This window comes from Harpia harpyja, chromosome Z, assembly GCF_026419915.1.
Source record: "Harpia harpyja isolate bHarHar1 chromosome Z, bHarHar1 primary haplotype, whole genome shotgun sequence".
Classification (NCBI taxonomy): Eukaryota; Metazoa; Chordata; class Aves; order Accipitriformes; family Accipitridae; genus Harpia; species Harpia harpyja.
In genome coordinates, this window is record NC_068969.1 from 19464810 (window position 1) to 19491175 (window position 26366).

General features: G+C 41.0%; 1 protein-coding gene across 1 annotated transcript in view; it reads right to left on the bottom strand.

The window, feature by feature from the left end:
* Positions 1 to 26366, bottom strand: part of MDFIC2 (MyoD family inhibitor domain containing 2) — a 47767-nt gene that overhangs the window by 15133 nt on the left and 6268 nt on the right. Inside the window, exon 3 of the mRNA XM_052777799.1 lies at positions 4204 to 4242. Coding sequence (XP_052633759.1) covers positions 4204 to 4242 — 39 coding nt within the window. The remainder of the gene's footprint in view (positions 1 to 4203; positions 4243 to 26366) is intronic.

The following is a 26366-nucleotide window of genomic DNA, read 5'->3' on the forward strand; positions in this document are numbered from 1 at the left end:
AGGCAGGTCCATCCCAGCGCTCACGGGCAGCTGCTTGTTGTATTGCAGGGATAACTCAACACTCACAAATTCTCTTTATTCCTCACTGTGGAATCTGGAGATTTTGATGCATTATCTTATCCGAATTGATCGTTTTGTTTTCAAATCAAAGAAAAAACAAACACTATTATTATTATAGTCTTTGCCTTGGCAGCACTGCTGCATTAATTCAGTTTTCCTTCCTTCGTCTCGCAGTTAATTACCCACCCCATCCATGAGGTTAAGACTGTCTGCTCATATGATCAAGTTTCAGAAACAAAATCCTGACCGGAACGGAGTAGCCAGAAGTGGACAGGGCTTTATTTAATACGCTGGCACAGTAACTAAAGGTGGGTCTCACTCCTGGACATGCTTGTGTCATTGCTCACTCTGTTTTGTTTGGGAAATTTATAGGTCACGTAAAACAGAAAATACTGAGTTTATTACAAAAGAATTTTTTTCCACATAAAACTCTGTGTCATTAAATTTGGAAAGCACTTAAAATTCTCAGTTTTATTTTTGGTAAGCACTATCTATTGAAAAGTGAAAGTATCAGAGGAATCTCTAGGCAGAATTTGTGAACTTTCCAATGAAAAGACAGCACAACGTCTTCCCTTCATGTCCCAAGGTCTTTGGCAACTGTGCCACTTTCTGAATGACACTGAAGTTATGTGCCAAAAGTTTATTCCCAAAGCAGGTATGACACACGGTTATGGTCACAAAGATATCCTTGCCCAGCATTAATGCCAGAGGAGCTCTGAGGCTGTCAGCATTTTGATTTGGTGGGGGGAAACACCATCAAAACCACATGTATTCTTAAAATATATACAAACAGTTTGAATGCTGTCAAATAGAGCTGCAAATCAAGGAAGATGCAGCATTTCTCATAGAAGGTCCTTAAAGCTCTACTCGTGGTAAATTGGCATGTAATAATAGATGATTACAAAACCCCATGTCTTCTAATAAGTTATAAAAGCTTTTCTTTGATTCAAATCCAACTATGAGTGGCAATCTGTGAGAGTCTTATGTCTTCTAGAGACTTTCGTAGCAAACACTTCCATTTTTTTCTCTCTCCTCTGCATACCATACTGGAACACAAGTGGGAGCTGGACTTGTCCACTATAGCAAACATGATCAATCTTATTACTATCTGAGCACTTCCCTGGGTGCCGATGAGCAGCCTTTGCTGGACTGTGCTGGAAAGCCATTTATTTAGCTCCTCAAGGGCCTGATCCAGTATTAGCAGATGTCAATGGAAAGAATTCCAGGGACCTCAACAGATCAGGCTCCAAAACAACCTCCAGTATGGTAGTCTTCTCTGGGTTTCTTTGCTCTTTTCCTCAGAAAGAGTCACAGACAAAGCAATTAGCAATATCTGAAGCAGAAGATGTATCGTGCTATACATCTTTTCACAAAATGTTTTTTTCCTGGGGGACACCAAGGATGCAGAACACCTATTCTGGGGGCACACAGATGACATCCACTGTTTCTTAATTATGTAATAAGTACTTTTGGGACAGTATAGTCTTGCCAGCTCTGGCAAAGGCAAACATGGTAACTGTTCTGCTCGCAGCATTAAACACACTTCTCTCACCGTGCAGTGGAAGGATGTGTTTAAACTCGCAGTCTATCACTATTCCTGGATAGTGTAGGAGAGTCCAGGAACACTCAAGATGTCTTTTCCTGTGTATATTAACTTGTTCAGAACAAAATAGTGTTCTTAGAAAACATGAATCTTATGGCAGAAGAAAGTTTCCCTCATGACTGCGCTACGAAGGTTTCCAAACAGCTGCTTGTTCATTTGGGTGCATGAAATATTAGGTTCAGCCTGCTCACAAGAGCAAACGTGTAATTTCTTCTCACCGTGGCACCTTCACCGTGGTCATTTCTGCCTGGCTTTGTAACGTTGGCAAGTGCAGCACCAGCACAATGTCTTCATTGTACGAGCTTTCAGAGGAGAGCTGCAGAGTTCCTGCAGCCTCAGTGAAACACCAGCCTCTCCCCAGTGCCGGCCGTTTGTCCTGCTTTGCCAGGAACCGCGCTCCTAAGGAGTTTTGCGAGTGTCTGATGTGAGCCGTGAACACCAGAGGTTTCAGGTGTTGTTAGATGGTGGATCCGCGTGCTCCCACCCGTCTGTGGACCACGCAAGAGGATCAAAGGGTTGGTCGGGCGACCTTCAGTGCGCTGAGCTTGCCAAAGCCGCAGGAGCGGCACCCCTTGTCCGTCCCCTGCGGGGCTGCCCGGGCACGGGGGTGGGTGAGAGCTCAACCCTCTCCTCAACACTTCCTTGCATCAAAACTTTCACTGAAGCTTTTGCTCAAGGCTCAGGTGCACAACCCCTTCTAAGCAAGGAGGTCACAGCCCAGGCCCTGAGAGGAAAAAGTGGTTGTCAGTGAAATGGAAGAGGTGTCACTGTTTTAACACAGATTAGGCAAAATCTAACCCTCATTAATCCTTCAGAGCGGGGCCTCTGGTTTGTTCTTTTTTCAATCTATTCTGTATTCAAAGCAAGTACATTTTTTCTGTCACTATACCGCTATTGTTAACAACTATAAATGTATTAGAAACACAGGGGCATTTTAGTATGTGTATTGTGCATAAGAAATATTGTTACATGACAAGCTCCAATTGGCAAGTGAAAAGAGGTTTTATTGAAGGAAATAGCAGTAGCAAACAGTGAACTATGCAGAATAATGGTAATTGTTCCTTTAACATTGGCAGCGCGCGTTCACTTAATATGACTGCTCCTCTGTCTCTGCCTCATCCAGACCCAGAGGACCTGTTAGACAAGCAGGCAGCCACCTCTCTCTGGGATCAAGCTGTCAATGCAAACTTGCTTTCTTTCTATTTCTCGGAGCTAAGCTATACCCCCAGAGCTCCTGAAGCTTTTCCTGAGTGAAAGCTTTAAAAAAACTCCATTCGAAATTACATCACACGAGCTGTTCTCTTCAGACTGACAGAACAAAAGCAGGGGGGGAAATGCCAAAAGTACCATCTCAATGACTTCTGAGTTGCACAGAATGATTTACCTCCTCATGCTTTATCAGAGCAGACTAACGTTGTCTTGACCTTGCCTACCAAAGCCCCAGCAGTGTCCTCTAACTAGCAGAGAAAGTTTGCATCGTGTGTGCTTGCAATACAAATAAATGCAGGGCCGTTGGGTGCAGGCTTTTTGCACGCAACAACAGGGTCTTGGGTACCCCATTAAGAAAGGTCCTAATGGGGGCATGGTGCTTTCTAAACTTTTTTAGATGAAGTGGTCTCTAACACAACCAGCTCATCGTCACTGGAAGAGCCCAACCTGTGGGTGCTGCACAGCCTGGTGTGCTCACCCTCTAATCAGCAACACCCCAATTAACGGTCATGGTGAGAACTGCTGAGGGCCACTGCCAAAATCTGAGAGGTCTTTCAGGTGGGCTCCAGTTGGGACCCTCCAATTAAAGGTCATCATCAGAAGTAAAGGGAGCAGATAAGCATTACCCACTTCTGCTGTGGCTGAGTAGGAAGCAGATAAATTGGCATATCTCTCCCTTTTAAAGGCTTTCAGGTGGTGCAGATTGGTTTGAGAACCCTCACTCAGGAAAACTTCCTCGACTGGGAAGGGAGGGTGCTAGGGGCCTTTCTCCTTCTTCGGCAGATAAATAAAGGTAAGAGGAAGAGAGCAATGTCATGGCTGTTCTCCAGGTAAGGTCCAGAATCAGCAGCCTGTGTAAGGTGGCTAGGTGTCAGTTTGGGGTTTGCCTGACCCCAAACCGATCCACTGAGATCCTGCAAATTGAAACAAGCAGGTTTTGTGTGGCTCATAAGCTGACCCTTTTGGGGTTCTTACTCAATTTTCCTAAGAAAACGGTTGTGAGGTGAAGAGCTTATTATCCTCATACTCAAAAGCTTGTAGGCTTGGCCCACTGCACAGCACTTTGTTTGTTCTGCAGTTTTGAATAAACCTTAGAATGTTTCTTTAAGTCACTAATACAAATAATAGTCTCACTTTAAAGATGGGCTGAAGGCTGAAACAGATGATGAGTCAGTATTAAGGCAAAAAATATTGTTCACATTCCCCCAAGGAGTTAGAATAATTAAGCTCACTTTCTTGCATGAAAGGGGCCACTTCAGTAGTTGCAAAGATGTGGTGCCATGCCCTAGGTACTGTGGGGAGAAGGAGGTGAGAAGGTGGGGGACTTTTACCTGAATCTCCAAGGGGCTGTGGGATGGGGCTGTCCAGTTCTGGAAAACAAGAATGGGAGAGGAAGGCTTCACTAAGCAGGAAAAACTCCTCAGCTGTTGAGGTGGCTTTGTTATCCCACACAGGCACCAGAGTTTTGTAAATGCCTCAAAACCGTATTGTTAACAGAGGAAAAAGAAAAGTCAGGCTACTGGGGCTGGAGGCTTAGTCCCCTGATTGACTTCACAAGTATGGAAAAAACAGCTCGTGAGAGAAGCTGGGGGGTACCTCCTCCCTTTAAGGATCCAGTGTTCTCTGGCCTCTCACTGAGATGTTGGTTTGGGTTTGGTTTTTTTTTTCCCCAAGGGACACAGCCAGTTTTCATATGGTCAACACAACTTGTCTTGCCCAGAGGAGCAGAGACTGCCCGAGGATCCTGACTCACTACTGCAGTGTTCATCACTGAGTTTCTGAGTGAGTAAAGTTTACAATTTTTAGTATGTCTATTTGGTTGCTCATGTCTGAGTTGTCTTCATGCACCTGATCAGGGAAATGGCTCTGCTTTGATCCATAAGCGACCATCCTAATGCCCATTAAAGCTGATGGTAATGTTTGGCCTCAGGGCTTACTATATCAGGTGTCGTATCTGCTTCCTACACCAAATCGTGAAAATCTTAATTAGGCAAAATCTTCATTAAAATAATTGCAACCGAGGAAAACACTGGTAATGAACCTGAATACAGACCTCATCACTGTGTGCTTTGTCACATCCCTGTTCCTACCAATGGTACATTTGAAGATGCTGGACTTTCAGTTTTTGAAGCTAGCAGAATAAGCTATTAAACATAATGACTGTAATACATGCAGCCTAGTTTTCTGAACCATGGTTTTAGGATATGGTAGGGGCTCAAGTTTAGCTCACCCATCTTTATTTTTCTGTTTCAGCATGGCAATGCTTCCTATGCTTTTAGGTATATTAGGGCTTTGCAGTGTCTTTCACCACCATAGTGTCTGAGTATCTCAAAATCAATAATGATGGCAAAGCAGAAAACTTCATGGTGTTTGTGGAACTATGCATTTCCCCTCTGCTTGGAGGGGAAGACCTAGGTCTTATCTAAATGACTGAATACTTGGGTGGCATTGTGATCCCACTGGATGTGGGGTCACTCCAAATGTTCTGCAGTTTTTTTGGTAAATCTGCATCTGAATGTGAATTGTGAAAAATACTAGCCCACCTTGTAAATCTGAAGTTGTGCTTGTAACAGTGGCAACCAGAAGCTTGCTTGCTTATCAAATGAGGAAAATATGATCTGGAAATAACTTTGAGACAACAGACGGGGTGCTGTGGTCCTATTTGCCGGCTCTCGATTCAAGCATAGCTGGCCTTTCAGCAGGACAGCAGAGAAGCTCCTCGTGGCATGGGGACAAACGTGCTTGTAGGCGAAGGCTTGTGAGTCTCTGACACCACACCACAAGCAAGACCTGGAGTCCCTGGGGCACTGTGTGGCTGAGAAGAGATTAATTTGCTTATGCCACCATGCAGACCACACTACCCTCTGCTCCTACCCTGCAGTGATTCGCATCCTGTATCGCTCTGTCTGCTAGCTACATGCTTTGGGGACATATGTAGTGAATTACTTGCTCTCACCTGGACTGAATTCCAGAAAGTTTACTTAGAAATCTGTAGATAACTTTTCTCCCTTTTCTTCTACCAGTATGTGTAAGCCAAGCTTTATGGTCTCTTTGAGTTTTACTAAAAAGAGAACAGAAACGTATGCCTTTTTCCATGCATTTATTTCAAGCCATGATTCTTCTGGGAAGTGCTATTTGTTTACATCTTTCCATAACAAATGACAATGGTTAAGGTTGCATCTCTGCCAACCTCTTTCTAAGTGGTTTCAAGCAGTTTACTTAGAGGGATTATTTCATCTGCCACAGCATATGAGGCAGCTCTGAGGTAGTGTCTAGCTTGCATGGAACAAGACCACTGAACATTAGCTTAAGGCAGGAAATTTAAAGTCCAATAGACAGTAGGATCACAAGAGCATAGAGTGATAGTTTGCAAGTGTGCTGCACCTGAAGAAAAACGAAATTGTTTGACTCTTCCTTTCCTGATGGTACCAGAAAGACTGGGAAAGGCTAGCAACATCAACTGCCCATTGGAGGTGGTGACTGCTTAAATCCTGATCCCCCAATAAGTGCTTGCACTAATCATTTAATTCTTGTGTGCCTCAAATAATCCCCTACAAAGCAGGGACATGTATAGTTCCTAATCATGTATGACTGTTTGGGTGCTGAAGTATTATCTGTAAGTTAATATACGCTCTGCAAATGCAATTGTCAATGTCTTGCAGTTGCCTTGTTCATCTTCAGAAATAGTCTTATATTTTTATGCAGCAAACTTCAGCAGCTATTGCAGTTTATGGTCACTAGTTAGCTACAGCAGGAGGGTCAAACTTTGGAGACTGTAGTTTCTTTCCAGCCTGTAGGTTTCCTCCCCCTTCAAGTCTGTTTTCTACTCTTGCCAGAACCCTGCCTTCTGTTTAAAGGCATTAGTAATACCAAATAAAGCTAAAGATGCTCGTTATAACAACTAAGTTGTTTCCTTTTTAATCAGAGCACATGTTCATGCCAGGTTTGGCATGTAGAATCTGTGTATGTGTCTGGTTTAGGGCACAGTAAGCTGATCATTTGTTAGAAGACTAGTGCATTACATATAATTTTCGTTTTAGTTGTACAATTTACCAGGAGGTTGGTATGAGCATTGGTAATCTACTTTTTGCTTGGTTGGAGGTGGTGGAAATATAAAGAATGGGAAATGAGGCTATTGCCATGTGTGGTGAATTGTGGTTTGGTAGCAGCAGTTGTCTTGTAGTTAGGTGGCCATAGAAACCTTTCTTGGAGTGGGAATAAATAAAAAAAAAAAAAAATCTTCAGAAAATATATCAGTTTTCAAAGAGTAAAGAAAGATGCAGCAATTATTGTGACAGGTTTGCAGTCTGTTTCTGATTATCCTTTTGGCTGGAGAGTTGGGGTTTCTAATTGTAAGGTTAAGGAATCCTTTTTAGCTATCTCTTGCCTCCTAATCCTATGCTAGACAGTATTGTTTTCTGTGCCTTTTGTCTTCTGGGGAAGCAGACGATCTCTGGCTCATGCGAACATCTTGTTAAAGTCTGCTGAGGATTAGGGGGTGTGACAGTTTTCTTGCTGAGCCTTTTTATTGGGGATTTTTATGCCTGCTTTTCTGGGAGGTCTTTGAAATGTCTTTTATGTAGCAATCATTTCACTCTTTCTTTGTTGTCTCAAATGTTGAGGCTGTATTCTTCTCATCTGTTCCTGTTTATATTCTGCACTAGCTGGTCATAACAGTTTAGCTTGAAACTATCATCACGCCGTGTGCTTCTGAATCGCAGGAGTGCTGCTAACTGCTCTAGGACAATTGCAAATTTGACCTTTATTTTAGGGCATCTGAAGCTTTAGCATGGATGTTTAGTACGAAATACTGTTAAAGAGGTTCCAGATGAAAACCAATAATCTAGGAGCTGGACATTTCCAGTGTCCACAGCTAGGTATAGCCCATTAAAAATGCTCCTGCTATAATGAGATAGGTCCCCCTTAGGATGGTGTTCACCGAACCCGCTGTAGCTGGTATGATAGGTGTTCAGTCTGGCCTAAACTCCTACAATAATCAGTGGAAAAGACAAGCCCAGCATGCTGGCAAGTCATCCCATCTTGACAGAAGAGTTTAACCCGGGAAAAAATTGCTCTTAGGAAGACTTGTTTTGTCCCTGTTCTCCCCCTACCCCCTTAGAGTTGGCTGCAGACAAAATGTAGGTAGTTACCCAGACCAGAAACCAAACTTCTAGGTGACTAAAGTTAGATAATACAAAGACCAATCCTGGCCAAAGAAATGAAGGAACTTAGCTTTTCACGAGAAATTTGGAAAACTTTGGTAATTTCCCATTTCAGTTTGAGGAAGCTATGGGGTTGGTCAATGTACTTAAGTACAGGTAAAACACAAGATTTTGTTTCTTAAAATTTTTATTAATTCAATGCTTCTATGTCTTGAGTGGCTATCTTAAGACACATGGACTTCTTGTATCTTTTCTTCTTCTTTTTTTTTTTTTTTTTTTTTTTAAATGAGATGGTAAGCACATTATTGCTGATTTCCCACAGTGCTTATTTCTGACACTTTGTAAGCTCAGGTACCAGCTGGGGAGATCCCAGATTCAATGTTAAGCAAGGAGCCAGGGTTATGTAGTCTTGCTGATAATGAAGGTATCGGAGGCAGGTTTCTGAGATATTTGTATGGGAAAACTGGTTGCATCACCTTCCCCTTTGAGAAGATTGAAGTGAAAATTGTGTTTTCATTAAGTCATTACCAAAACGAGTGACTGATGTGCACAGGATGCTGTTTCAATTTTTTAATCTAGCTAAACTCTTATTTATTTCACTAAACAGCGTTTCCTATCTTTACAGAGGAAGAACCTACCTGCTTAGATGTTTCTTTTGCTCCTATAAATACCTTCCTAAAAGCTGTTTTTTCTCTCCCTATCAAGAATTTGCCTCATGTAACACAGCATTTCCACTTGCCTTTGCTTGCAGCCTCTCTAGCCTAATTTTTAGTGTCTAAAGCCATATATAATATCGTTCCATTTCACACTTAACCACAAAACCCACTCTTCCAGATATGACCTCAGTTTATTTTATATCGCACGTCTTTTTCTTAAAGTATTTTATACATAGCATAATATGCAATGATACGGCACTGATGTTTATCAAAATTGTTTCACACTGTACTTATTTCTATTCCTGTCCTTTGGATCAAGTACAATACAGCTGCAGATTAATTCCACCTTTTAAAATAGGTTTAATATGTTTATTTTCTTACCACATTCACTCCACTAACTTGTTATATGGATTATATTTAATGGGAATCTTGTGGGACTATCAAAGAGCATTTATTTTCTATTGAAATAACAATTAAGATAACACGCAAACTAATATAGTAATCAAATAAAACTGACAAATAACAAAAACTTTTTTAAAGCTGCAGAGGCATGCTAACAAATCTATTTGATCAATATATGGGATGTGAAAAAAGAGGAGACAAGATTGACTGATGAATAAAATGGAACTGACACAAATAGGCTGACAGCCAGTCGCAAGTCTCTTTAGGGCAAATGCAATTAACTTAGAATAATAGACTCAAATTTGATGGTTAGAAATGCATTTTTATTAACAATCACAGCCTGAATCATTATGCACTCTTATGAATAAAATTGTAGTTATACTGAAAGTCTGTGTATACATGTATGCATGTACATACAAAAAAGCCTTGTTGAAGGAGAGCTTTATTTTTGTGACAGAATAGCTGTATGAGATTTAAAATATAAAGCGTACACAAGTATAAATCTAAATATTCAAACTGATGATATAAAAATCACATATGTGGTACGCTAGTATTAATGATAAAGGCAATAAGCATTGGTCCCAGGACTGCTTGTTCTTTTGGGATGTGAAATTGCAATCAGGGATTTACAGATTTCATTCTGAGGCAGAGAAGTCATTACTAGAAACATAAGCTCATTCTCTTTACTTTAATAGCTATTTTAAATCATTCATTTAGAAAATACATTAACTATTTATTGTATAGGCAGTACATTTCTATTGGCGTTCCATTTTCATGCTTTTTTATAATCCTTTTTAACAAATTATTTTATTAAAAGAAGATTAGAATTAGCAAAAGGATCCTACCAGTTTTTGAAAATGCTACTCTTGAAGAAGGATATTTCCCATTATTAACAGGTATGCAGTATTAAAACTTTAAAGGGAGGGAAGATATTCAATTGCTAATGTGTCCTTTTTCTTTTGACCTTCATTGCAGAGGCTGATTGCTATTTGTAAATTACTTTTAAAATTATTAATCTCATTTAATTTCTGAATAAATATATAATCCTCTTTTTCTCCCCCAAAATCCTTGGGATTTAGATATGAAAAGAGCTGCCTATAGGATATGTTATGGTGCAGTTGTCTCTTATTTGTGAGAAAAGATTAAATACACCACTTAATGCAGAGAAACTCTACATGGTATTAGTGAAGTATAACACGAGTATGAAACCGTGATACCTGCAATGTGTGGTGCTTAAATATCTTGAAAAAAAGGTATAATGGTAGGAAGTAAAACTGCACTGGAAATGATTTAAATCCAGTGTTCTCCAGCTCTGTGTCCTTGGTGGACTACTGGCTGGCCAGGGACAGGATAGCAGCAAAACATGATGCTCTGTAGTTGCCTGTAGCATGAAGAAATCGGTGTAAAACTTCATCGTGGTTCTTAGGCAGTTTCTGGGGTTGCTGAGCTGGATCTGAGAAGCAACCACACTTGGTTTTCTCCGCTTCAAAGGTGGTTTTAACCCTCCCCAATTCTCAGAAGTAAGAAGTGCGCAGATGTACTGGGAAGGCAGACCGCCTAGTGTCTGGTCGGGGAGAGACCCGTGGAAACCACTGAGAACAGGGACAGTGTGTGGCTGGGGAACAGATTTTTCTGGTAAACCTGCTGCCTGGGGTATTTGTAGGCTGCCATTTTGGTCTTCTGCCTCTAATTAGCCTTAAATTCATTGCCATGAGGGAAAAACTTCTTGGGAACTCCAATGGCTGCTGGAGATTTTCCAGCCATTTTTTTTTCCTCCTCTCATTATCTATTCTAGATACTCACAGCAACCCACCACAACATTTCCTGAGCTGGCTTCTTGAATAGCTGGTATTGCCTATTGTTAGCGATAAGATGGATGGATCACATGTTGTTCTAGCACCACCAAACCTGGTGTGTGCCTAAAGAGGGAATAATACTGTTGGGTCCGGCATAGTTGTTTTACCTTGACACAGCAATTGTTGGAAAATGCTCAGATACTTGGACTGCTAAAGATTTCTTACAGAACTGCGTTTGGTGTAAAGGGAGTTTGAGTAGTCAAATTTACGTTATCTATTCAATTTCTCCTTACCATCTCTGTAGATGTGTCACTGGAGACCAATAGAAGAGAAGTTACTTCTTGAATGTGATGCCAGAAAAAGAATATGTGCTCTTTTATGACCACAGTTACTTAATATTTTAAATGAGGAACAGGTCTTAAAGTAACTTGCATGAAAGTTTTAGTAGGTAAACAGACTAAGGAAGAAAGACCAGAAGAACTGCTGATTTAAATGGGGACAGCTTCTTTGCAGTCAATGCACAGCTAGTATAGTGGATTGGGGCTGTGGGCTCAGTTCTTCCACCTCATTGGTTTTAGGCTAGTGAAATACTGGTGAACTCCATGCACTATTTCCTGATGTATGGTGATGTAAGAGAAAGGAGGTTCAGGCCCTGCATGATGATAGACTAATTCTCCACTGATGTAATTATCCAACCAGAACAAGAATGACTCATTCCATCCATAAATATCTTGGTGCCTGCTTCTGATCACATTTGAATTCGTTCACGCCAACCTCATCTCATTTGCTTGAATGGGCTTACTCCTGAGTTAGAATGATACATGTAAGAGAAAATCCAGGTCCTTAAAAATCAAATCACAATTAGTTTCTCTTAATAGCTGTTCTATTAAAAAAAAAAAGTTAGGTCTTCCAAAAAAATATTAGAAAGCAAAAGAAGATGCTTTTAAGTGCATTGGGTTTTTTTTGTAATCCAGCAGTGGTAGACTTGTTCGTGATGTATCACACTTACAATATGTTTCTATTGGCATTCAGGTTCCATATTTTTATATTCCCTTTTCAGAAGTTATCTCATTAAGAGAAGATTAGAACGAACAAAATGTAACTACCAGGTTTTGAAAATACTTATCCTGAAAAGGATATTTCTCCCCAGCGCCTGCCACTTTTGTTCCACTCCATCTTAAACCTGTTCAACTTCAGAACTCTGATTTCACCATTTCCTGCTCCCAAAATATTAAAAGATTCCATTCCCCATCGGTTTACACTTTCCTCAGTTTTTATCTTCTACAAATATGGCTTGGCCAAGATGTTCTCGATGAAACAAAAATACTTTCGCTTTACTTTCTGTTCACCTCATCCTCAAGCAGGTGCCAGGCAATCTGCGGTAGCTGTTCCGCTACCTGAGAAGCGTTCATATATAGAAACACCGGGCCAGACTCTGTTGTCACGGCATAGAAAGCCAAAAATAGATGGCATGAGAACATATTTCTTCCCATGAAGATTTCTGCAGCTATGTGAAGTCTTCAGATGAGCAGGTTTTAGTGTTAGAAGAGAAAAGAGTAGCATTGGAATGAAGAATCTAGACTGTATATTTATAATACATATTATAGAAACTATTTTTATATATGTTTGATTAGGTAAGGATAGACAGACATGTGAATATTCCTCCTTCCCCCAGTGACGAAGAGTTGTGCCAACAACTAGTCCCCCATGTCAGGTGTATGCTGTTTCCACCTATTAGCATGGTTGGAAAGCCACAAAAAAGTAAACTGCTTACAAAAGCTGTATTTGTAACTTATTTAATTGCACAGCACTGGTTTGCTCTGTGGTTCAGGACTATCCTGAAGGCTGAGTTGCACTAGACATCGTGCTGTGTTAGTGCCACTGGCATGGGGGAAGATGGTTGTATTGGTTTTGTGTGGCAAGGTTTTGGTAGCGGGGGGGGTTACAGGGGTGGCTTCTGTAAGAAGCTGCTGGAAGCTTCCCCTGTGTTCGACAGAGCCCATACCAGCCGGCTCTAAGACAGACCCGCCGCCGGCCAAGGCCGAGCCAATCAGCGATAGTGGTAACGCCTCTGTGATAACATTTTTAAGAAGGAAAAAAAGTTGGGACGGCGGTATTCGGCAGCCGGAGAGAGGAGTGAGAACATGTAAGAGAAACAACCCTGCGGACACCAAGGTCAGTGAAGAAGGAGGGGGAGGAGATGCTCCAGGCGCCGGAGCAGAGATTCCCCTGCAGCCCGTGGTGAAGACCATGGTGAGGCAGGCTGTCCCCCTGCAGTCCATGGAGGTCCACGGTGGAGCAGATATCCACCTGCAGCCCGTGGAGGACCCCACGCCGGAGCAGGTGGGTTCCCGAAGGAGGCTGTGACCCCGTGGGAACCCCGCGCTGGAGCAGGTTCCTGGCAGGACCTGCGGATCTGTGGAGAGAGGAGCCCACGGAGCAGGTTTTCTGGCAGGACTTGTGACCCCTTGGGGGGCTCACGCTGGAGCAGTCTGTGCCTGAAGGACTGCACACCGTGGAAAGGACCCATGCTGGAGCAGTTCGTGAAGAACTGCAGCCCGTGGGAAGGACCCACGTTGGAGAAGTTCGTGGAGGACTGTCTCCCGTGGGTGGGACCCCACGCTGGAGCAGGGGAAGAGTGTGATGAGTCCTCCCCCTGAGGGGGATGAAGCGGCAGAAAATAACGTGTGATGAACTGACCGTAAACCCCATCCCCGTCCCCCTGTGCCGCTGGGGGGGGGTGGTAGAGAATCTGGGAGTGAAGTTGTGCCCGGGAAGAAGGGAGGGGTGGAGGGAAGGTGTTCTGAGATTTGGTTTTATTTCTCATTACCCTACTCCGGTTGATTTGTAATAAATCAAGTTAATTTTTCCCCAAACTGAGTCTGTTTTGCCCGTGACGGTAATTGGTGAGTGATCTCTCCTATCCTTATCTCGACCCACAAGCTCTTTGTTATATTTTTCTCTCCCCTGTCCAGTTGAGAAGGAGGGGGAGTGATAGAACAGCTCTGGTGGGCACCTGGCATCCAGCCAGGGTTAACCCATCACAATGGTGTATTCTAAAGCCAAGGAATGGTGCCAAAAAGAATTACAGATGATGCGCCTGGAAAGGACCTCCTAGTTCAGCTAGTCCCAGCCTGCATGATATGAAAATCTCTGTAGGCTAATCCCTTGGGTGTTTTCCCTCTCGTTTCTTCTTAGACACCATCAAGTGACAGTGCCTGTAATGCTTCCTGAGGCAGAGCATTGCCTAATCGTCCTTGCTTGGAGAGGGTATTTCCCTACCATCCAAGCTGTGGTTTTGGGGTTTTTTTTTTTTGGTTTTTTTTTTTTGTTTTTTTTCTTTTCCCAAATAAGCATAAGGGCAGGTGTCCTGCTGTGGAAGCAGAAAGACTTGTAGTGGGGTAAGTCATTCCAAGTGGAGTAAAGCAGTCAGCACTGCAGGTTCTTCAACACTTGATTTTTCTGGAATAATTTGTTCGGTGGTGCTGCTTGTTTATGCTTTTCTTCACAGTAAAGGGCCACATTTTGTTCTCTCATGTGGGCTTTTTTAAACCAAATTGCTCTTAAAGACACCAAGGCAATTGCCATTTATATTAGGATCTAAAATTGCTAAGGTTTGATAGGTATTTTATTTACAATAGAGAGTGTCAGTGATGACAGAACAAGGGATTGATTCTGCTTTAGCTTTTATGACAGTGCTAATAATGTTCTCTGGCTCGCAGATAACATCTAACAGGCCCTATACTTCAGTGCAAAATTATGGTTAAGACTCAGCTGGTGGTTATTGTCCACTAAATGTTCAACATATTGTAGTAGTGCATTAGTAGAAAGTTAACTGTAGTGACTGGTGATTTCTGCCCTGGCCAGAAATCTGTCAAACTAGGTGCTCAGTACAGATACAGCTGAAACGTTGCAGTCCCTGAAAACTTGAGGTCTAAGTAGGTAGCTGAATCGTGATGATTTTACAGATGATAAGCTGCGTTGTGGACATGGATTTTTTTTTTTTTTTTTTTTCCTGAAGAACACAAAGGCAGCATAGGAATAGCCCAGTACGAAACTTTGTTCTTTTGAGTGTTAAATGGATAGTAAAAAGCATATTTTTCTCCAGTTTTAGTCTTAGTTATAACCTTTATCCTCTATATTTCTTAAAAAATCCTTGCTTCATTTTCTTCTGTAATCAGGGAGAGGACTACATTGATTCACTTTCTAGGTGGCTTTCCAGCTGTGTATAGTGTATCTTTTTAATTCCTTTAGCTTCAGTTTGAATTGTTCATAGAAGAACACTTACGTAATTTCAGTGAAACTTCTAATGTTCTCCCAAGAGAAGGTGAATTTGTGAGGGTTGCCATTATGCTTCTCTTCAAACAATCTCTCCAAAATATTAAGGAAGGAAAAACCACAAAATTGCATTAAAATAGCAAAACCCACCTATATAAAATGTTGCTTTCTTGTGAAACTAAGCAGAAGAACTGTAACTACCTTGGAATTCAGAGTAGTCTATAGAGTTTTGTGATTTTTGGGAACAGGCTAGTGCAGTACAATTATCCAGTCTGACTGGAGCTCGTAGAACCGTCCTCAGTAATATTTCTGAGGGATTTATTCTTTGCTGCATTAGTGAATGCAGTCAAACCCCACTGCATATCACCAGAGGCTCCCCCTCTTTAAAGGTAGGTGCTGCTCCCTGAAAGGCAAAGGGAGTATTGCCATCGACTTTGATGAGAGTAGGAACAAGCCCTTTATTTGCAACTTAAAGCAAGTAGGTTAGAATTATGAAGAATGATTATTTAAAATAGCAATGATGTAATATCAGTGTCAATTCCATTATTTTAACAGATGTAAATTTGCTCTGCTCTTGAACTCTGGTGAATTTTAATGGCAATATTAAAGAGATACTATTAAGACTACTTAAAAGAACTATTTGTAAAAAGTGTCTCCAGTTAGGGGAGGAAAAAGTTTAAATTGCTTTTTTATTCAGTCTGCACAATTATTTATTTGAATGGGTTTGTATATTACAAATTAATATGTATTAGAAGCTGAAAAGATCACACAATGATTCCAATAGTCATTGGATATGGGAGAGCTTGCACTATTTAGACAAAGCAAATAGACTTCTTATCCAGCTATACCTTAGGTAGTCTTCACCGTAGGGCAAATAAGGATTTTATGTATGTTATGGACAATGTAGATGAAGAAAAGTAGTCAAAAATCAGCTGTCTAAATAACTTCAGGGTAAATTTACATACTTTCCAAGGCAAGTTCCATGTCAATAACTCCAGTGTTGTACCTGGTTGATGATAACTACTGTCACTTTCCTGGCAGTCAAAGGGAATCGAGGAGGTACTTACAGGATCCAGTTCTAATTTTACACGCAACCTGTAGTTGTGGCCAGCCCTGGAAAGAGACCTCTTAAAACTTATGTACAAGGCTGTTAGCATCTGCTGTCTCAAAAGTGTTGTATTTTCTGGAGGGAAAGTTTATTGTTTTAAAACCAATTCTAGGGCCACGGTCCAGAGCTCATAAAATTAAATTAACAGGCTGGCATTGCACAAACAAGGTTATCACAGGCCAAAAAAGAAGATGCTGCCACTTGGTTTTTTTGGAAGAGAATTGGAAGAGTAATAAAACAAATACTAGAAAATGAGACTGAAAATCAGGGAAGATGAGATCCTAATAATTCAGTACTGGCATTTTTATTAAGGGCTCAGCCTTTCTGTCATTAAAACCAATGGCAGTCCTTTGTGATCTTTACCTCATCTACAGCTACTAATTTTGGGTGCTACAATTATTTCTGTTTATTTCTTGGAAACATGCAGAGCTCATCTTCATTAACAAGTGCTGGGCACTGGCAAATGCAGTCAAGGGTCTCAGCTACCCAGGAAGCTGGATATTCAGAATATCTAAGTATTACGTTATCTCTAATCTATATCTAATTTAGCACTGGGTATAAAAGTTGACTTTGTTACTGTCTCAATCTGTAGGATTCCTCAGTTCCTCAAGATAAGTGGTGGCATAGGGGAAGATGAAACAAGCCTGCAAAGTTGGGATCTGAACTGTTCTGAAGTTTAAAAAGGCTCTGGGCTGAGCTTTCACTTGGTTCGCTGTAGAGTATGTTCCTGTCCTGATGTCCAAATCTAGGAAAGAATTAATTTCACACTTCTAAGTAATTGCGTTGCCTCCAGTCCTATTAATCACCTTCCTGGAGCAAATAGGCTGTTTTAGTGGTTAATGGCCGAAAAGGATTTGAGACTTTCAAAAGAAACGTAAAAATTTGTCATAGTTTTTGTGGTTTGGTTTTTTTTTTACCCAATTAGGAAAAATAAATATAAAGTGCCCAAGCAGAGCTGGACATGGTGAATCATTTGACCTAGCAGTTGTTTGTTTTAAGTATTTAAGTGTACAGTCTGAGATTGCATTCTTGGAAGTATTCAGTTTTGATCCAAGAAGAAATGTCTCTTTCCATTAGTTTTTATTTCCTCCTCTTGCTGAAGACAAACCAGAATATTACAAAGGGCAAATCCATGAAACTTTCTCCAACTTTCCCTCCGGGGGGAAAGCAGGCTTTTTCATCTTAAAATGACAGTCTTTCAGTTGTATAAAAAATGCCTTTCATTTCTGTAAAAGCCACCACATTGAAAAATGTAGGCTGAACTATTGTGGCAGGAAAAGGTGAGGGTGTATCTGGCTGTAGCATGCTTGTGTAAACTCGCATACAGATAGATTTAGACATCACAGTGTATAAACACAATCTCCATTGGGCAGAGAGAGCTTTTTCTGTCAATGGAAGTACATAATGACTAACATTTTTTGCTGTTATCTCTGGATATAGAAATGTTTTCTATATTGTGCAACAAACCATAGTGGTCATCTGCTCAAAACACATCTCCTTGGCCACCAGGTCACCCTAGTTTTGACACGACTGTCCCAGAGCAGACTGCTCAGTGCAGCCTGTTTGTAGCACAGTTGACCAAAGTGACTATAGCTCAGCATAAAGTTTTAACGCAAAGCCAAATGCAGCCTAACAGGCAAGCTTGGAAGAGATCTCCTGCCAGAATTCAAACCCTGTTCTGCCAGTCTGCTTGTAACTTACCGGTACCATCTACACAGTGCTCTTGAGATTAATAAATATATAATTCCATATCCCACAGTCCATTACCACACAGTGTTTGAAACATTGCCCATTAACAAAACACAGTACATGCAGGTAAAAATATCAATGCATCTCATTAGAGGAGGGGGAAAAAAAATGGAAAATATGTATTGTATTAAAGCCAAGTTTTGGGCTCTTGTGCAAAGTTTGAGGGGAAAAATGTATTTCTCCAGGTGGTCTCTCAAGTGGAGGGAAGGATACAGTTTCTTGGCTACACTAGCAATTAGAAGTAGGGCAACGCTATACCCAAGATGTGGCCTCTAATCTAGGCAAGACATTCTCTTCTTCCTCTTCTATCAGAAGCAGATTCAGCAACATGCCCAAGTACAAGCCAAACTTCAAGCATATGAGTAATTCTAGAGACTTTACTCTTGAAATCTTGGTCAAAAGAATCATATCCGATCTTTGCCTTTTTGTCAGCGTTGCGTAGGTTGTTTCAGGTTGCACAGCAACCCATAGAGTCCTGTGCTCTGATTTTCTTCAGCAATAATAAAGAACTTGTGTGTGACAAAGAGATGAAGGTGGGGCTAAAGTATGGGGGGATTGAACCCTTGGGAAAAATAATACAGGAAAACTGTATGTGATGAATACATACATTGCAGACCCATGACATGGAAAGCAAACAGGCCAAACCACTCAAACCTTTGTGTGATAAAATCTTTTCTTACCATTTTATAGGAATGCTTGAGACTGAAATCAGTATTGCAAAATACTGTTGGTGGAACTGGAAGAGGAACGCTGGCATCGCTAATTGCAATGAGCAGCTTATGTTCTCTAGGTCTCAGCTGTTGACCCTCTGTCGAACCAGCTTATGCCTGAGCACAGAAAAGCAGATGTTCAGTTTGTGTCCCGGGTCTGGAAGGGAGCTTAGTAGTTGCTAGACACTCTGCCTGAAAGAGGGGATTCAAATGAACCAAAGTCCTTTTATTCTTGTGAGTAGATAACCGGCTCTTATCTACTCTTTCGCTCCTTGGGCTGAAATAATCAAACCTATAATTCAGTGGGAGGTTTTTTTAGGCAAGCAGCTCTATTTGGTGTAGATTTATTGAATTGTATATGCCAATTCTTGTACAAATGCAAGTATGTAGAGGATCCTAATAGGTTTCCTACTATGCTTTAGGATAACTTAGGGAAAACCTGGTGTATCTGTTTCTACCTGGGATCTTTCTACCTCACTGTTAATGTAGTGTTTCTGGAAAGTTCTTTAATCTATGGGAAAAAATAGCCAAAGAAATGAGAAGCTTGGAAGGGGAGGTCTGTTGGGTTTCTGCTCACATAAATTCCCTGGAAAACACACGTGGCCCTTAAAGGGCCGTGTTGGGGGAATAATTCCCCTGGCAGTGCAACACCACATGTTTCTGCTAGCCCATGCACTCTGTGCAGCTGCACAACATATCACATAACGCTGTCAACTGCAAGCACGCTAGCTTGCCATTCCAGTGGGGCCCCCAAAACTGTAAATAGCAATAGGTAAGAAAACTCCCTGAGACACAGTACTCGCTGTGGGAGCATGAATGCTTGAGCCAACTGCCCAAAGCTTGTACTTAATGCATGAGACTTGACGGGCGACAGTGCCTCGCCCAAGGCACTTAGTTTGTCCCAGGCTCTTGCCAGGGTTACGTACCCTGGTCTTGAGACCAGAGCCTGGATGTCTGCCAGCATGGTTAAGAAGTTGCTACGGGCTGAGGAAGCACTGTGTCCCGAAGACCTAAGGCCCAGACTCCTTGTAGGGTGCTGAGAACAATTGGGGCTCCCAAATTCTCTTGCTGACATTGCACTGAAAAATCTTTCTGTGGGCAGAAAGGGCACACAGTGTGTGTGCAGCTAAGATTTTACTGCTAGTCCAGTTTGTTTTAACAACTCAAATTCTTTAATTGAGAAAAGCCTTGATTATATAGTCAGAACTGTTGTACAGTCCATGCCCAACCTTCCCAGTACCTACCCTCTCACATGGTGGTGTGCTCACCCTTCCCACGTGTCGCGATATCCCATCCCACGTGACGTCCTGAAGCTCCTCCTCTGTTTCCACCTTGTCCATCTTACCCTGTCTCCAGGTAGCCCAGGTAATGCCTGCCCCCAGGGATCCAAAACAGATGAGGGTAATTCTATAGAGCCAGCAGGGCTACCTGACTGTGGGAGGCGTGACCTTGAGTAATGCGTCCGGAAAGTTCATCATGTTTTGCAGCAGGAGAGCACGAAGAAGCAATGTTGGATGCTGTGATGTGACAGTACAAGGGCAGGAATAAGGGCGTTTTCTCCTGTCAGTCTCTTTGCTCTTTGGCTCCATCCTTTCTCAAACTCAACCATTTCAGGAATTTGCATGTGAATGACTGCAATGTTGCCAGTAATAGCTGTCTCAAGCAGCCAGTGGTCAGCCCAAATCTTCCTTCTGAACCGTTGCTGGTGACTGCGAGGTGGGCAGTGCCATTCGGGATATTCAAAGACGAGGAATGGCAAATGGTAGTGACTTGGGCTGTGCAGCTTTGAAGAGGACTTGCCCTAGCGTTGCTGGGCAGCAGCAAGAAATACTGGGAAGAGGAAATCCTGTATATCCAACATCTGCCCTGCATACAATAGAGAGTACAGTTCTCTCTCTGGACGCTCTGTTCACATCCAAGTGGGCAGGAGGTGGGTGGAGGGCAGCTGAGAGCTGCCAGAGCCTTGGCTCTTCTGCCCTGAGCTTCTTGCAAGAGTAACCGGCCAGGTACGAGACAAAAGATAAATTAAATTACACTTTTCTAGCTCTATAGGAACATACCTTCTCTTGTGAAGCAAGAAGAGAGGAAGCGGTGCTGTGCTTGTCAGGGCTTCTGGTAGGCAGGATGGGAGCCAGGGGAGGTTAGGTTAGATGCTGGCCCAAAAGGCGCTACCTAGACACGTGCATGATTTGTCTTCCCAAAGCTGATGAGAATATATCATTATAGTTCAATCATTCATTGCTCGGTTATCTGACAAGTTCTTGTTTTATGAAAAAGTATGTTCACTGATTAAAAAAACCCAACTAAACAACTTGGGAAAACTGTGGTATTTTATATATAAAACTGTTTTATTTTGTGTGAAACTTTACATAAATCATTAATATAATTTCATTTAAGTGAAATATTGAGTTTTACTTTTCCTTTCTTTTTTAGCCCTGGTCTCACACAGGCATATTAATGATTATTTGTCAAAGTCACACTGTTTGCTTACAAGGTACGAAGGCTTTTTAGACACTATAATGACAGCTTTTGATTCACTTGATAATATTTACAATAAGCCATAAAAGCCAATCTCTGAACGAACAGACCACTTTTATTGGCTTTTAGTGCTATTACTGCTATCATAAGTGGTAAATTGGCCTAATGCAAGTAATACTGCTGTGTCATACTGTAAAAACCACTGCTTAGTTTTATATTTTATTTATTTTTCATGAAAAAATTTTAAGGCATGGAGACTGTACTATCCTTCCACAATCGTTGGTGATTCCCTCCAAGTAAGAGCCGGGGCAGCTTCCACTGCTGTTTGGACTTTCTTTGTTTAGTGATTACCATCTCTCATGGAAGAGGGCTGATCATAAAGTCAGGGACCAAGACTGTGAGTCAAGTGAATATCTACCTGATGATCTTGGGCTATTTATTTAAATTATAAATCAGAAAAAAAAATATTGCTTAGCTGAAATGGATATATTCCAAATACTTTATGCTAGAATTTATGTCTTGTTTTATAATAGCAATAGTATTTTTTAAAATAGTAAACTTTTAAAATATCTGAAGACAATACAATTGGTCACAACTTCACCTAACCAGAACGACTACCAGGTGCCATAATTGCTTTGTCCTATGATTTTTTTTGTACTTTCTTCTCCTGTCTCTCACTGTCTCTTCTATTGTTTTGCCTGCCCTTGGAATATAAGCATGGATTTCAGAGATTTAGAATTCCAGTAACATACAACTTCTCTTTTTCTTTTAATCAGGAAAAAAAAAGTTTATCATAGAATTTGATTTGGGTTTGTAATATTTATATACGAGGGAAATTGTTGAGAAGCAGCAAAGTGAAAGCAAAGAGGCTTAAATTGACTTCTGAGTTTCCGTTCTTTTATCTTCCCCTGTCTTCCCCTTTGCCCATGTACTATCATAGTGGACTCAGTCAGGAATACTGGCTGATTTATCAGCCATGATGTAAGTTTAGGACTAGCAGTCAACATAGGCAACAAAGATGATAAATGATTCTTCTTTGGGGGGAAAAGTGTAGTGTGTTTTTTAAATATAGTTAAAATTGGAATATTCCAAAGCCAAATATAACTTCATCGTGGTATACTATGTGGCCATTAAAAAAATTGGTCTAATGACAGAGATAAGTCTGAGTAATAATCACTAATTTAACTGAACGCATGCTTGAAATAATTATTTACTTTCAATATGCTGTGGGAACAGGAAGAGTCATATTCCAACTTTAATTTTGGCATCCAAGTATTTGTGGATATGTGAGCATTTTGTCACATGTGTTAGTTGCCATGGGGGTCTAAAAAAACCAGGCAATTTGGTGTTAAAAGGGTTTAACCCCCTTTTAAGACATTTATCTTTATGAAGATTGCACAGCAGAAAACTCTTCTCTGTAAATCTGATGTCTGATGAGTTTACTTCAGTAGGAAGATATTGATTTGACCTGTATTTTACTCTGAAGAACTCAAGTGATTTTATTTACCAAAATTCACATCTCTGCTTTTAAATTACAGGTGCAGTGGTATAGCTGAATAGTGTTCCTATACGCATCTGCGCTGCAATAGCGTTTTCTTTTTTCAAAACTGCATGTAGGCATATTTCATCAAGAAGAATATAATTTGTCAGTAATCAGTTCTCAGATGTCTCAACACTATCATGGCAATGTTTGTGTTTTTCTGTAGAGCACAACAGTGAGCAGTACATCTACTTCTCTATCTCTGGAGCCTACTGACATATTCAGGCAGAAGTTTTTCTTCCTGCACATATATCTGTACTGTGTATATTCATTTATGTGTGAGAGAAGAAAACATTATCATGTTTAACTGCTGCAATCATAAGCACATTAAGTAGACAGATAATAAACAATCCATCTGAATTTATGATTAAGTTAATTTTGTCTGTGTTTTTCTAATGTGTTTATTCAGATTAAAGACTGAAATTAGAATGAGACTATATAATCAGGAGACCCTAAGAGACTGTGTGACTCCTAAGAAATAAAAATTAATTTAGTTTAGGGGGATAGCAAAGATCTCTGTAACACTTCAATATTGCTCAGGTGGTAAAGAGGCCTTGTGCAATTATCTTCAAAGAGATGAATCGCAGTTGTAGTAAGAGCTATTAAGAAACTTGGCTGACACTGAGGGCTTCAGCACCTAATTTTTGCATATGCCCTTCTGCCCAGCGGACACCAGAGTCCCAGATTCAACCTTCTGTACAGCACATGCAGAAGATTGGGTAACTGGGAGTAATAAGCTGATGGGAGAGGTGAGGAAATGAGGAATTAAAGTAGGAAAACTCCTGGAAGGAATGGGGAGAAGGACCACCTCAATGTCCCTATGGCTGCTCCACTTGCATTGGGCACCTCTGCCAGCCACTGCTCCTGAGGCAGAGCAGGAGGAGATGCTCTAGTCCCTTCCCACCTACAGGAGTGAAATGCCTTCTGGTGAGAGCAGCTGGGGGATTGGGCATGGCCCAGGCTCAAATCCCCCTCTGCCTGCTCTCAGCTGGGCTGAGACCACCTGTCAAAGGTTTTCCACTTTTTACTGGGTAGCTGAATACTCTCCCTAGCAGGGACTAGAGCCCATCTCCTGCCCTTCATGCAGGTGTGCTACCTGCTGGGCTGTAGTGTCCTTTCCTTTCTCTCTGGAGCAATGAGCTTTAATTAGTCCATCCAGACGTAGACACTTGGGAATCTCCAAACCACGATATTACACAGAGTATCTGATAACTGGGGACGAGAGTATTCTTCTGGAAGATGTGAATTCGAGTCCTCTCATACAATCATGTGCTCTCAGCCCAGATATGAAGTCACAGAACTACTCTCTAATCACTAAGCTGTTCTAATAAGGGGTTTATGTCCAGTACTTTATTATTGGACATTTAGAGCAGTCACTCTTAACGTCTAAGTATCTTTCCATTTGGATTTAGTTCTAAATACTTATTTAAAAAATAGATGGAAAAATAATTCCTTTGAACATCAGCTAACAATGAATATTTAAACTAGTTCCACTTTTGGTCTTTCTCTCAACTTTTCCTGTAATATCTTTTATAAGCAATAGACAACCAGCAGGCCCAGGACTTAGCCCATGCACTGCATTCTGAGTACTTAGAAGCAGTTGTATTTTGGAGGATGATTGCAAATCTCCAATGAGATGAGGGGAGGCCTATTTTTTTTTTATAATCTAATTATCTTTAATCTAAATATTTCATTGAACCCCTCCAACAGCAAGGATTTTGTTACACCTCTATGTGACTGTCAGTCTGGCTCTACATATCGGTGTATAATCTTGCAGGCCTGTAAAACACCTGAAAACTGGTACTGAACTGCTTACATCCACGATTATTCTGCCTTCAAGCTCAGGGTGAAAGTAAATCAGGCCTGCATAGTGGTTGTTTTGATGGGATTTCTATCGAGGAATTAAGTTTTATAAATGAACTAAATGCTTATTAAGAGGTTTGAAATGTCTGTTTTTCATAGCTTTTAAATGTCTAATACCCGATTAGATTCAAAGGTCTTACTGTTTCCCTCCAGCAACAACTGATAATAACCCCAAGGACATTTGCATTACTACTCCAGATTAGAAGGAATACAAATAATAATTAATTCTTTTGAGCTTTCAGAAACATAGGGTAAAGTTGACTAAAGAATTTGACATTGGGCTCCACTTCCACCTTGAAGAGAAGCAAGCTACTCTGTGAAAGTGATACATGTATTGGAATCTAAGGCCAACAGCATCCCTAATAGGGAGCAGTTATACAATCAAATAGTAAAAAATTATGAAGCTTCTGAAATACTTATCGCTCTTATTAGTACTGAATTTTCTTTATCATCCAGGTTACTTCTGTTTAGTACAGGCATCTTTCTAGCTTGTATCAGCTTAGATCTAGGAGACTGATTTGGCATTTGACCCTTCCCTCTATGAATTGAATTGGTAAAAATGAGACATATTGCTTCATTCCTCCTGCCTCATTGATGCCTTAAGATTACAGGTATCTGTCTTAAACATACTGGGACAAATGAAATCTTTTGCAGGCCAGTGCAGCTCTGTTGCTTTAATGGAATTACTCATCACTTTGACACTGACCCTTAGGCTAAGATTTTCCATGCACCACAGTTTGCCATCTTAGGTAGCAAGCGCTGTGAAGATCCTTGGATATGTGGATTCTGCTCTAACATGTATGTTGCTGAGAAGATCAACAAATACTGAGTGTCTATATTGTTATTCTATGTTTTGCTCTACTGACACAACTGAGGGCAAAATTCTGACTATCTTGCCCAAGTACAGCAAAGAATAGAATTGGTCTGGAAAACTTTTAGGGGTGAATGAAACAATATCTTTAGGTCTTCCCCAGCACTGGCAGTTGAATGAAATAGACTTTTCTCTTCCTTTGTGGAACAAATTTACTTAAGGCAATCAAACCTAAATAAACCTTCACTTATATTTTCACAGTCAATATCCAGCACTAGAGTGTGACTTTCACCCTTTCACCCAGAGAAGTACCACTGTCTTTACCGTACATCCATTCCACTTTTGTGGCAATATTCAAAGTCTTACATCTCCAAGGACCCTCCAGTTCAAAGATCAAGGACCACTCAGTTTATAAAACTGTAATTAGGAGTGGTGAGCTGGGACCATTGCAGATTTCATATACTCCCTCTCCATTGGAAGAGAGTCTTTAAATCTGCTGTTTTACAACTTAAAGGAAGGGTTGTCTTGATTAATTCATTTGGTCATAGTCCTGAAGCTGACAAGGCATCTTCCAGGAACTTGAGCCCCCTGGGATCCTTGTCATCAGTTTTTAAATGTGCTTTTTTTGTGTGTGGTGTTCTTATCTGGAAACAGTTTGCTTGGATTACAGCATTCATCTTATAAGCATTTGGCATTTTCTGTTACATGAAACTGAGGGGTACTTCTTTGCTATCAGTCTTCTATAAAGCTTTTCAATCCAATGACTTAATTCAGGCTGGGAGAAGAGAGTGAAAAAAGCTTCTGGATCCAAGTCAGCAAAATTCAGGAAACAAGTGTCCAAGCGTGTATGTAAAATTGCATCCACTGACTTCTGAGTTTTTAGAAAGAAATTCTAAAAAAGTCATTTAGCTCCCTAAATGTGGGGATTTAAGTCAGATCAG